Source organism: Mauremys mutica, chromosome 9, assembly GCF_020497125.1.
Source record: "Mauremys mutica isolate MM-2020 ecotype Southern chromosome 9, ASM2049712v1, whole genome shotgun sequence".
Classification (NCBI taxonomy): domain Eukaryota; kingdom Metazoa; phylum Chordata; order Testudines; family Geoemydidae; genus Mauremys; species Mauremys mutica.
Genome location: NC_059080.1, coordinates 80728461 through 80741677, shown reverse-complemented (window position 1 = coordinate 80741677; position 13217 = coordinate 80728461). Strand labels below are relative to the sequence as shown.

The 13217-nt window shown below is 43.2% G+C and overlaps 1 protein-coding gene across 1 annotated transcript in view; it reads left to right on the top strand.

Moving 5' to 3' along the window:
• PLCH1 (phospholipase C eta 1) overlaps positions 1–13217 on the top strand; it is a 137581-nt gene that overhangs the window by 69473 nt on the left and 54891 nt on the right. The window contains exon 5 of the mRNA XM_045031540.1: positions 824–994. Within this exon, the coding sequence (XP_044887475.1) occupies positions 824–994 (171 nt within the window). The remainder of the gene's footprint in view (positions 1–823; positions 995–13217) is intronic.

Here is a 13217-nt window from a genome sequence, read left to right as displayed (position 1 = left end):
TCACTTTTTCTTCCTTGCACTGCTTACAATCTAAAACTCAGCAGGGAAAAGTCTTTCTTGAGTTTGAGTTACTATAGAGACCTACATCAAAGACAAAATAAATGATAAAACTGCTGTCAAATGTTTTGTAAATCCAAAGCAAATCCTCTTAGGCAGATGCTCAAAGTAAAAAGCAGTAATAACATACTGTAAGTACTGTTTTCTTCTCTAACAATAGCTCTGAGGACAAACTAAAACAGCAATCAAGACTGTGGAGATATTTTTCTGCGTGGAACGCTGCTGTTATTGCAGACTTAATCCTGTTCGCGTACGCTGTGCTGGCAGTGGGATTAAATGATTGTTGCAATTTATCATGTTGACATCCATTTAGCATTGTAATATTATACAGAACATTTATAAATGTCAGATTCTACCTTTCGATGAAGTCAGTGGGTGAGATTCTGATGCTATCCAGTGTGACTCCACTGAATCAATATATCACTCTAGGTGTACACCAGAGTAACTGAGATCAGAATCTGCCCCAATGTGAGTCCTTCTCATGAAATAACTTAATACAATGAAATCTAAAGACAGAATTTGCCTTTTCACTGAGATTTTGTCGTTTTACTTTAACAATTGAATTTTTGCCAAGAAATCCAATAAGAATCCTTTTAATTTTGTTGTAACATTAGAAAGTGCTTGCTAGTGTTGTTGAGGATGAGTAGAGTCATGTGGCTTGAAGTGTACTGAAAGTGTATCTTATATGTATGTTCTATTCTGCTTCATTCCCTGAATTCATCATACACCTACCCAGCACACTTACTTGCATGTTCTTGCTCCTCAGGAAGCTGACACAGATGAGAATCAGGGAACCCTAACATTTGAAGAATTCTCTGTGTTTTACAAGATGATGTCATTACGACGCGATCTCTACTTGTTGCTTTTGAGCTACAGCGATAAGAAAGATCATCTCACCGTAGAAGAATTTGCTCAGTTTCTGAAGATGGAACAAAAGGTATGAGAATAATAAATGTAGCTGATGGTCTTGTTTTAACACACAACAAAAGTGTGCGACCAACGTTAGCTCTTACTTTGTCCAGGCTGTAAACACTAGCATGGGCGGCAGGTTATATATTTGTGTGGGGCCCGGGCCCCAGCAATATTCAGGGCTGGGCGCCCTGCTCCAGCAATAGTTGGAGCTGGGTCTCTTCCCGCCCCCCTCGCCCCCCCGGTCCTGCCTGGATCGGCCCCGGCCACCGCAGGTCTCCCCCCGCCGCCGCGACCCTGCCTGGAGCAGGTCCCAGCCCCCGCCTGCCACCCCCCCCTCCGCCGCGTTGTGTTGCGTCCCTGCCCGACAGAACGCAGTGCGCCTCTCCCCTGCCTGCTGCCTGGAGGGCTCCCAGCAGATTTGCTGTCTGCTGCCGCAGGGTCCTAGTGCCTGCTCTCCGCCAGTACTGGCAAGGCAGGCTGCCCTTACCCTGAGCCTCTCCAACCCCAAACCCTCAGCCCCAGCCAGAGCCCTCATTCCCCCCGCACCCTAATCCTCAGCCCCAGCCCTGAGCACCCCCACATCATGAACCCCTCATCCCCCTGCACCCTAATCCTCAGCCCCAGCCAGAGCCCTCATCCCCCTGCACCCTAATCCTCAGCCCCAGCCAGAGCCCTCATCCCCCCGCACCCTAATCCTCTGCCCCAGCCCTGAGCGCCCCCACATCATGAACCCCTCATCCCCCCGCACCCTAATCCTCAGCCCCAGCCCTGAGCGCCCCCACATCATGAACCCCTCATCCCCCCGCACCCTAATCCTCAGCCCCAGCCAGAGCCCTCATCCCCCTGCACCCTAATCCTCAGCCCCAGCCAGAGCCCTCATCCCCCCGCACCCTAATCCTCTGCCCCAGCCCTGAGCGCCCCCACATCATGAACCCCTCATCCCCCCGCACCCTAATCCTCAGCCCCAGCCCTGAGCACCCCCACATCATGAACCCCTCATCCACAGCCCTCACCCCACACTCCAAACCTCTGCCCTAGCCCTGAGCCCCCTCCTGCATCATGAACCCCTCATCCACAGCCCTCACCCACAGCCCAACCCTCTTCCCTAGCCCTGAGCCCCCTCGCATCATGAACCCCTCATCCACAGCCCTCACCCCACAGCCCAACCCTCTTCCCTAGCCCTGAGCCCCCTCCTGCATCATGAACCCCTCATCCTCAGCCCCACAGTCCTCACCCTGCACTCCCTCCTATCCCCAAACTCCCTCCCCCTTCCCACACACCCCTTCCCAACCCCAAACTCCATCCCAAAGCCTGCACCCTTCACCTCCTCCTGCACACCCCCCCCTGCCCCAGCCCAGAGCCTGCACCCAGCACCCTTCCTGCACCCTAATCCCCAGCCCAGGATCTGCACCCCAGACCTCCCCCGCCGAGCCCCCTCCCAGAGCCTTAGGCAGGTGGGGGCGGAGTTGGGGGGGCGGAGTTGGGGGCGGGTTCTGGGCCCCACCAAAATTTTTACAAACTTGCCACTCATGAACACTAGTGAATGCTGAAAATGAAGGATTTGTAATGGAGATGCTGGGACAAAATGAATCTGATTAAATACTGTAGTACAACCAAATGCTTCTGGAAAGCAGGAGCTTTTTGATCCTCTAGGGGGAAAATGTGGCATATTAGGTAAATATCCACACTGACTTATACTGACTTCCAGATAACAAGTTTACATTTAATGTTAGTAATCCAACAAGCAATGTATTTTAGTGCTGTAATGTTGTATCTTATAACTTTTCTTGCCTTTAAGAAGTTTGTTTACATTGAAAAGAGGGTGCAATATGAGTAAGGGTGGCAGAATATGACCTTTAATAAATAAAAGGTTTGAAAAGCGTGTTAGAAAGTGAGTGAGGACAATACAAATTACATTTTAAAGTAGAAACAATTACTTGTTTTTTAATAAAATAAAGTAGGATGAAGAAAAAGCTGAAGTCTGTGACTTTCCACATTTGATTTGCCTGTCTAGTTTTAGTTCAATAATTTGTGTTAAAATTAGTTTTTGATGCAACATCTTTTCATTAAAACTTAAATTCCATACGTTTCTTTAATTTTATCCTCAACCTAGGAGCCTCTAGGTCACTTTAAAAACATAAATAACATCTACTATTTCTTTAAAAAGCAGGACTTAAGTATTGACATATTAATAACAAAATTACAATGTTCAAGCTACTTGTACAGGAGATTTTAATAAAGTGGACTCACTTCAAGCTATCACTACTGACAATTGATTAGTGTTTATTGTAGTTTAAATATAATCTTTTGTTCATCCCTAAAGTGAAGTGATGAGCAATATATCAGTATTAATATTATGACAATCTCCTGTTCTGAATTCTGACTTGACTATGTGAGAATGGGGTTAGGCAGTGTGCCTAGAAATATAAATCTTTAACAACTTTTTCTGTTAAAAATCCATGTTCTTTGTAAAGGCTTCTTTTTTTAAAAGATTTTTGAAGAGATATCCACACTTTTGTGAAATTTGATTTGGTTTGGTACTTACAAGGCTTTTCCTTGAGTGTAAATTTTGGTTTAGTACTCAGTAGTTCTCTTCTTGTAACAGGCTATGTTTTCATTGCCTTTACCAGGTAGGGCACTGGTATCTTTTAATTTAAAAAAATATTAGACATAAGCTATAAAACATGTACAAATCTCTGTATTTGAGCTCTTCAGGTCAGAAACTATCACAGAATTGTTTGAATGTAGGCACCAAAATCCACATTTAGGCATTTAGTTAAAAGGCGGCTTGATTCTCAGAGTTGCTGAGTACCAGCAACTCAGAGTGAAGACCGTAAGAGCTGCAGGTGCTCAGCACCTCTGAAAATCAGGTTACTTTTACTTACATGTTTAAATATGGATAGATTGTAAGCTCTCTGGGACAAGGGCTGTCTTTTAGTTCTTTGTTTGCACAGCATCAAGCACAGTGAGGTCCTAATCCACGGCTAGGAGTCCTAAGGGCTACACTCATACATATAATAAATTAAGATGTTTGTGGATGAAAGTTATCTTTAGTGTGTGGACAGCACCCTAGCATGTTGTGGGCAATGCCAGAATACAAATAAATAATAATAATGTCCTCTGTAGCCTAGAACCACTAGAGGGCAACATAATCACAGGTAGTAATATATGTATTTTATCAGGAAGTTTACATTTTTTTGTGTGTTCTAAATTTCCCAGAAATTGTTTTTGTTTTTTCCAAGGGAATAAACAAGCCATTAAACATAAAAAAATTACTGAAAAATATCAAACATTTCTACTGAAAACTTTTCTCTCTCAAAACTGGAAAGTTTCAATAAACTATTTTTAAATTTTAGCTACAGCCATTTTTTTTTGCCAAGAAATATTTTGATGAAGAATTTTGAGTGGCTTTAATATGGCCTATGCAGCAGTGATGGTTGAAGTTAGTTGTCTTTTTGTTACTAAAGAGCATGTGTTTATGGTCTTTATATCCATTTACAGCTGTAGTGCCCAATTTGTGACTTTCATAACTTGCCACAGGCTGCGCAGATATGCTGCTGCTGACAAAGGCCAATCATGCTGGGTGTGACTGCTATTGTGGCTGTGCTTTATTCACTATAATACCAGTGATGGTACACAGACTGCTTCACTTTGTCATTATTTTTTCATGCCCAGTTAGTTTGATTTGCAGTTATAACATGCTGGGCCTCTGTCTCACTATTACACAACTGTAGAGATTCTTGGGGGTGGGTAGCAGAACAGACTTCATTTAAAAAAAAAAATCCCCCACTGGGATAAGTATGTGTCCTCTGTTTACTTGACATTTTGTAGTGATTATTTGTGTTGCTTAATTGTAAGGTATATCCTTTGCTTGATTTAATGTAGTGTTTTGATTCTGCATTCTGAGAATTAGTTCTTGAGAGAAAGCAAAGTCTACCTCATCACTACTCTTTTGAAACAAACCCACCAGCTGGTATCCACCAGCAGGATGGACACTCTTGGCGTTGCTTTCCTTTCCCCAACTTCTTTGCTCCCCTACTCCCCTTTCTGTTCCCTATGAGGAGCTTATTGATGGATGATGGGAGTGTTACATGAGAGAGCTCTTCCTGATCTCCACATGCCCCTTTTCGGTCATCCTACATCTCATCACTAAGGCTACGTTTTAGTCCAGGGTATTTTTAGTAAAAGTCATGGACAGGTCATGGGCAGTAAACAAAAATTCCCGGCCCGTGACCTGTCCTGACTAAAACTTGGGGGCAGCCCTGGGGGTGCCGCGGGTGCCGGGAGTGTGTACGCCCTGGGTGCTGGGGGGGAGGGGTTGGTGGGGCTGAGGCAGGTTACCTACCCAGCTCCTGGGAAGCGGCGACCTCCAGCTCCTAAATCTACGTGCTGCCTCCGCTCCGCCCCAAGCCTCAGTTCTGCAGCTCCCATTGATTGGGGCTAGGTCTACACTGGGAGGGGGTCGACCTAAGATACGCAACTTCAGCTACTTAGGTAGATTTACCTGGCCGTAAGGACGGCAGCGAGTTGACCGCTGCCACTCCCCCGTCGACTCCGCTTCTGCCTCTTGCCATGCTGGAGTTCCGGAGTCGATGGCAGAGCGATCGGGGATCGATTTTATCGCATCTACACTAGACGCAATAAATCAATCCCCGATAGATCGATCACTACCCGCCGATCCGGTGGGTAGTGTAGACGTACCCTGGGAAGCATGGCCAATGGGAGCTGCGGGCAGAGGCAGCAAGTGGAGCTAGGAGCTGAGGGAGGGGAGTTCCTATTGCCCTTCCAGGGAGGCCCCCCCACGGTAAGCACTGCCTTGCACCCCAATCCCCAGCCCTGAGTTCCCCCTAGAACCAAACTCCTGCAGCTGGGGGGTTGTGGGGTCTGAGACTGCCCCAGTAACAGCAGGTGTGACTGGCCCAGGGGCTGCCTGAGCTGCTCAGGTGGCTCCCGGGCCAGCCGCATAGGCTTCTGCAGTAGTCATGGAAGGTCACAGAATCCATGAGCTCCGTGACAAACATGGAGCCTTACTTATCACTCTACTGCTGCTTTGCCAACATCTGATTGTTGGATGGTGGAGTTTTCTAACATCCTTCCCAGAGGGACTGTGACATCCTCCTTCCACTCTCTCCTCTGCAAGCCAGGTGATAGTGTCACCAGTTTGTGACATTTTATTTTAGGCCAACAGATTACTTGGTCACACACTCAAAAACAACATCTTGCTGAACCTGTAGAGGGTTGGGTTTTGAAAGAAAAATGTCTGCATCAAAATCAGTCTTTCATCAGCAGTGTATAAATCCCTACATTCAGAAGATTTAAGTTCCAGTATTAATTAGCCATATTCAGTAACTGATGTATCCATATACGCCTATATTCAAACATTACCATTCATGTAGAAGGCATTTTACAATTTAATGAAAGTAAATTTTAATTAGAATTGAGAGTCATCTCTCTCAAGTTAAAGTTAAAAGAGCACAAGTGAAGGGACTCCTGTCCCTTAACAGCTGTAGCCTTTGCCTAGATTAGACATTTTCATTCCTACTGCACACGCAAACACTGCCACACAGACATCAAGGAGCCTGTGGAAATGATGAAAAAGGTAATTCTCAACAGCTTGTGATGAAGAAGGCTCTGCTAGGAATAGCCTTTACAATCAAAGAGCAACCTCTACTTGAGCTTGGATAATCAGTTATTTTCTCCAGCGAAGTGTTCTCATTTCTATTATCCTGTGTAATTCTAGTAGGCTTCTTATGGTACAGGTTTCGCTTAGAGTTATAAATAAAATTTTCTAAGAAGCAAATTGAGCCATCCCCTGTGCTTTCTCTAACATTTGGAGGGAGAGAGGTATGAGCTGACAGACATTTCTGTCCTATGATTACAGTGTGTAGTTATTTCAGTATACTAGCAATGTTTAATATTTGTATTGAGGGTTGGTTGAAAGCTTTAGTCCATAAGAACCTGCATGTCATCCACTAATTTCATGTTTCCTTCCACTAGCTGAGAGCAGCAGTTCTCAGCTTATGGGTCACAGCCTCCAAGACGCTCACCAGTTGTTGTCTTCGCGGGTCACACTCCATTTCCCATTCTTTGTCTTCCACAGAAAAGAAATTGCTCAGTCATGTGCAGCCGGTCTCTCTCAGACACGAGGAGCACCGCAAACAAATGTACCCAGTGCTCACCCTGCTTCTTCTGGAGCACTGAGACCCCTGAGCAATCTTTAGGAACGCTGTTCCAAGGATTCTGTGATGCGGCTGAGAAGGACCAATTGTGAGGGGTTGGGCTGAGAGGGGCAGGATGGTCATATTATGACAAAGTTATTAACTTCAGCTTAAAATCTTAGAGCTGTTGTTCAAAATCTGTTAAACCTCCTTCTCTACTGGCATCTTGGCATGAAAGTTTAAGTGAAAATTCTTAGAAATACCAAATCTACTTTTTAGCATTAAAAGTCATGGTAAGGAAGAGCCACTAAACCAGATGCTACTTCTGGTGCATAACTCTCAAAAACACTGGTGAATTATTCTATTTAACCAAGAAAACACAATGCCTGTAAAGTGCTGAGATTTTATTTCACCTTCTTGGCAAATTATATTTTTAAGACCTTGAGAAAAAACAGACACTAGCATCAAAATGAATCTCATTAACTCAGAACAGAGATTATAACTACAGTGCAAGGTTGGGCCAATTTAAGTCTCAGGATTAACCTTTGTGTCATCATGCCTACTATCTCAGACATTTCAGTTTTTGTATTTTACATGTAAGACTCTTTATAGGTTGAACCATCAGTGCATTTAGGGTAATTTTAAAATATTTATCAAGACAAGTGCCTTGAGAATAGCCATCAAAATCTTACTCTTCTTGTGTTATAGTACTTAGAGCTAATCCAATATATTAAAAATGCAGAACTATAGAAACACAGTCTTTGATATGTAGCGATTCGGAAATTATTCTAGTCACATAACTAAGAAAAAAACAGCAAGAGAGATAGCAGATTAAAGTTTATGCATCTCTCAGTATAGAATTGAATCAGCTGATAATATAATTGTTTCTATCTCTGCTTATTAAAAGATGAAGAAAAAAACCCTCTATGAACCTCTACTACAACCCCAGTTTTTAACATGCTTGGCAATCTGCTCACCCTGGCTTTTCAAAATGTAAATGTTCTTCATGGATGTGATGTGTGAAGCAGTGTGCTAATAAAGTAATCATATTACAGTGGAGCTGATTTATAAAGGCTCTGTTAAAGGAAAAAATCAAATATAATAGATTAAAAGATTTTCTACGGTATGAACCAAACCAAAAAATAAAGGAAAGTGTAATACCAAAGGAGAGATTAATGCTGAATTACAAGCATGTATTTGGAATTTTTAGATTTGGATAAACATTTGCCAGTTGGATTCATTTTGTAACTGATCTAGCTGTACAACTTGCATTACGCACCCCAATAAAGCAAAGGTAAATGTGCCTGCTTCCTCTAGGGTACTGAGTGCTCTCCCAAAACTGGCAGAGGCAAAGGAAAAGACACAGGAATGTTGAAACCCTGCTAACGGTGTAGAAGGCACCTCTGTGCAGAGGGAGACTGAATAGACTTTAGGCACATGGTCAGACAGCCTCAGTCTTCTACGCAACCTGATACATTTCTCATCTACTCAATTGATGATGATGATGGTTGAGAAAGAGAATTTCAGCAGAAGTCTCCTTCACTTTAATAATTTGACATTCTGGTTGTGTTTTCTGCTTAGTTTTTACATATATTTTGCTTGATATTAGTTTGGGTCTGTCCATTTTGCCTGTCTCTCTTGTCCATTTAGACTGTAAACTCTTCAGGGCAGGGACTGTCTTTTACACTGGGACCACACTTCTGATTGCATTACGGTAGCATCTAGCAGTCCCAAACAATGGTCCCCATTAAGGAAAATACGTTATTCACAATAACACATAAGCATAGGCTTAAATAGACTCATAGACTTTAAGGTCAGAAGGGACCATTATGATCATCTAGTCTGACCTCCTGCACAATGCAGGCCACAGAATCTCACCCATCCATTTCTATAACAAACTCCTAACCTATGTCTGAGTTATTGAAGTCCTCAAATTGTGGTTTGAAGACCTCAAGCTGCAGAGAATCCTCCAGCAAGTGACCCGTGCCCCATGCTGCAGAGGAAGGTGAAAAAACTCCAGGGCCTCTGCCAATCTGCCCTGGAGGAAAATTCCTTCCCGACCCCAAATATGGTGATCAGTTAAACCCTGAGCATGTGGGCAAGACTCACCAGCCAGCACCCAGGAAAGAATTCTCTATAGTAACTCAGATCCCAACCCATCTAACATCCCATCACAGACCACTGGGCATACTTACCTGCTGATAATCAAAGATCAATTGCTAAATTAATTGCCAAAATTAGGCTATCCCATCATACCATCCCCTCCATAAACTTATCAAGCTTAGTCTTAAAGCCAGATATGTCTTTTGCTCCCACTACTCCCCTTGGAAGGCTGTTCCAGAACTTCACTCCTCTAATGGTTAGAAACCTTCGTCTAATTTCAAGTCTAAACTTCCTAGTGTCCAGTTTATATCCATTTGTTCTTGTGTCCACATTGGTACTAAGCTTAAATAATTCCTCTCCCTCCCTGATATTAATCCCTCTGATATATTTATAAAGAGCAATCATACCCCCCCTCAACCTTCTTTTAGTTAGGCTAAACAAGCCAAGCTCTTTGAGTCTCCTTTCATAAGACAGGTTTTCCATTCCTCGGATCATCCTAGTAGCCCGTCTCTGAACCTGTTCCAGTTTGAATTCATCCTTCTTAAACATGGGAGACCAGAACTGCACACAGTATTCCAGATGAGGTCTCACCAGTGCCTTGTACAATGGTACTAACACCTCCTTATCTTTACTGGAAATACCTCGCCTGATGCATCCTAAAACTGCATTAGCTTTTTTAACGTCCATATCACATTGGCGGCTCATAGTCATCCTGTGATCAACCAATACTCCGAGGTCCTTCTCCTCCTTTGTTACTTCCAACTGATGTGTCCCCAATTTATAACTAAAATTCTTGTTATTAATCCCTAAATGCATGACATCACACTTTTCACTATTAAATTTCATCCTATTACTATTACTCCAGTTTACAAGGTCATCCAGATCTTCCTATATGATATCCCAGTCCTTCTCTGTGTTAGCAATACCTCCCAGCTTTGTGTCATCCGCATGTGGAACCGTGTCAAATGCCTTACTGAAATCGAGGTAAATTAGATCCACTGCGTTTCCTTTGTCTAAAAAATCTGTTACCTTCTCAAAGAAGGAGATCAGGTTGGTATGGCACGATGTACCTTTTGTAAAACCATGTTGTATTTTGTCCCAATTACCATTGACCTCAATGTCCTTAACTACTTTCTCCTTTAACATTTTTTCCAAGACCAAATCCCATAGCAATCAATAGAACTCAAGTGTATGCTTAAGCATTGTCTTGTGTATGGACTTAAGCACATTCTTAAGTGCTTTATTGAATTGGAGCCAATACTGGCAAATAGGGACATTACTAGTGATATGCGGTACTCTGGATGGTCTAGCTGTGCTTTTAGGCTTAGTACAGCTTGCCAAAAATGCCTATCATCCTTAGAAGAAGTGTCTTATAGCCTTATTGACAAAGGTATGCATCATGCATTAATGGTGTGAACATTTTACCATCAATTCTTACCACAGGTTTATCACATATCATCTGAAACAATGGGTGGTGCAGAATAACCCTGGATAACTTCTGCTTTTGGAGATGTTTGCAAAACCATCGCCGCCATGAAATCTGTAAAAATCCAGGAGGCCCAGGAACATTTGCTGATCTTTATAAGTGCGGATGTGATACACTGACTCACCCTCTTATTTCTATGCAATACTTGGGAGTCAGAAGTAGTATCGTAATAGCTAAAAGAGAGACCAATATCATTATTATCTGAGGAGAAGAGCTCAAAGTGACTGTGGTATCTCTTCAGTGTTATAGATACAGACAGACAGCATAGACCAGTGGTGGGCAGCCTGCGGCCCATGGACTGCACGCAGCCCGTCAGCTCCCATTGGTTGGGAATGGCGAACCACAGCCACTGGGAGCTGCGGGCAGCCGTGCCTGCGGACGGTCAGTGTAAACAAACTGTCTCACGGCCTGCCAGCGGATTACCCTGATGGGTTGCATGCAGCCCAGAGGCTGCAGGTTGTCCATCACTGGCATAGACCATCTACACTCAAAAAATCAGGAAGTAGGTTTCAATCACAATAGGGCACTATTAACATGACCTTGTCTACTCCAAAATTGCAGGGAAGACCGAGGGACAATGTGTAGATGTTTACATAGATTGTATCAACCTGGCAGAAGCTCTTGATAAAGCCAGCTATCCTGGTTTATGAAAACATCTGAGAAGATCTGGATGACCAGTTTGCCAAACTTTTCCAGTGTCCTCATGCTGGAATGATATCAGATCCTTTTGGCTTTATGGACTGTGTTGTCAGGGGAGACCTCATTGTCCCATTGTTATTTGGACTTAAAAAAAACCCAACAAATAGCAGTGTAAGATGAAATGATTCCTGGTGCAGAGTAAATATCAAATTCTGCCAGGAAAACTTTTATGCAGTTGCATTTGTGTGCATTAAAAAGTTGCCAGAAAACCTCATTAGAGAACTACTTTTTGTGGTTGAGTGAACACATGTAAACCTCTGAGAGACAGGCCTGCAGATAATGGCATCTCATTTTGCTTGACAATTTGCATTTCAATAGCCAAGGTTCTTTTCAAATGAGATCCAAAGAAATAGTGTCAAAGCAAGCATCAGGATTAATATCTCTTTCTGTGTATCGCTAGAATCTCAACATCCTTAGGTACCTGCTATAACTGCAGTGCCTTCCTGACTCTGAACAGAAAGTACTTTAGTATTACAGTCATTGATGAAGTGGCAAATATTGACAGTGATTCTGCTCTCACTTCAGTCACTGGAGTAACTTTATGGCAGTTAATGGATTTTCCTAGCATAAAGTTGCTATAATTGACAGCAGAAACATCAGATGTGGCTTCTCTCTGGTCCTGATCCTGTAAAGACTTATGCACATGCTTAAGTTTATGCACTGTGGGTAACTCCTTGACGGGGACTGCTCACAGTGCATAGAGTTAAGCATATGAGTAAGTCTTTCCAGGATTAGGGCCTGGGAGTGTTCTAATATATAAGAATTTAAGTCACCATTACAGTACTTAACTGGATGGAATCCTCTACTGGATGGAATATCAGACCTGCCCATTTGCGTGTGCAGCCCAGCAATATTTCAGCTTCCATTACTGCTACAGACATGAATGTTTCCCAAGTTACTGCTAGTTTTAAATAGTGCACATAGGTCTAGGGATAGTAGATGAGACTCTGTCCCTTCCTCTCAGTTGGTGACATTTTTTGAACTTCTCACTAGCTAAGATAATTCACTTCTGTCCATATTGAGTTGGTGTCCCTAATCTCTGTTTGCCAGAAGCTGAGAATGGGAGACAGGGAATGGATCACTTGATGATTACCTGTTCTGTTCCTTCCCTCTGGGTCACCTGGCATGGCCACTGTCAGAAGACAGGATACTGGGCTAGATGGACCTTTGGTTTGACCCAGTATGGCCGATCTTATATTATATCTACTAATATCACTGTCTATTTTCCTCCCATTATGATGCTTACAGGCACTGTTTGCACATTAAGATTCCCCCCCCCTACTTTCTTTCACATTTTGCCCCTATGCTGTATGGTGCTGAGTGCTTCTTGAGAAGTGGTCAGTGAGAGTCAGGGCCTTCACCATCTCTTGGGAGATGCTCAGTACCTGGCAGAATTAGGCCCTTAAAGGATCTCAACCTTCCTCAAAAGATCTCCACAAAGATGAGTGTTGGTACTTGGGCCTTCTTACCTACAGACAGTGCTAGGGAGGATGAAAAGCAAATTGGCTATAGAAGTAGTAAAGTCACTGGAAATGCCAGCCAAAAGAAAGTAAAATTCCTCCAGCCAATGAGAAGGAAGAGCAACAAGGCACCAAGGGAACATTTCTTTGAATCTGAACTGTGAATAGCAAATAACCTACAATACTGAGCAATCCACCTTGTTGCCTTTGCCTGAAGCAATAATATTTAATACAGACTAGGTACAATTTGAGAAAGAAAACATCAATCTTCCTGGATTTTTTCGCTTGAAGTATGATTGATGTCTTAATTTGAAGCTGTGCAAAGCCACAGTTTGAACCAAG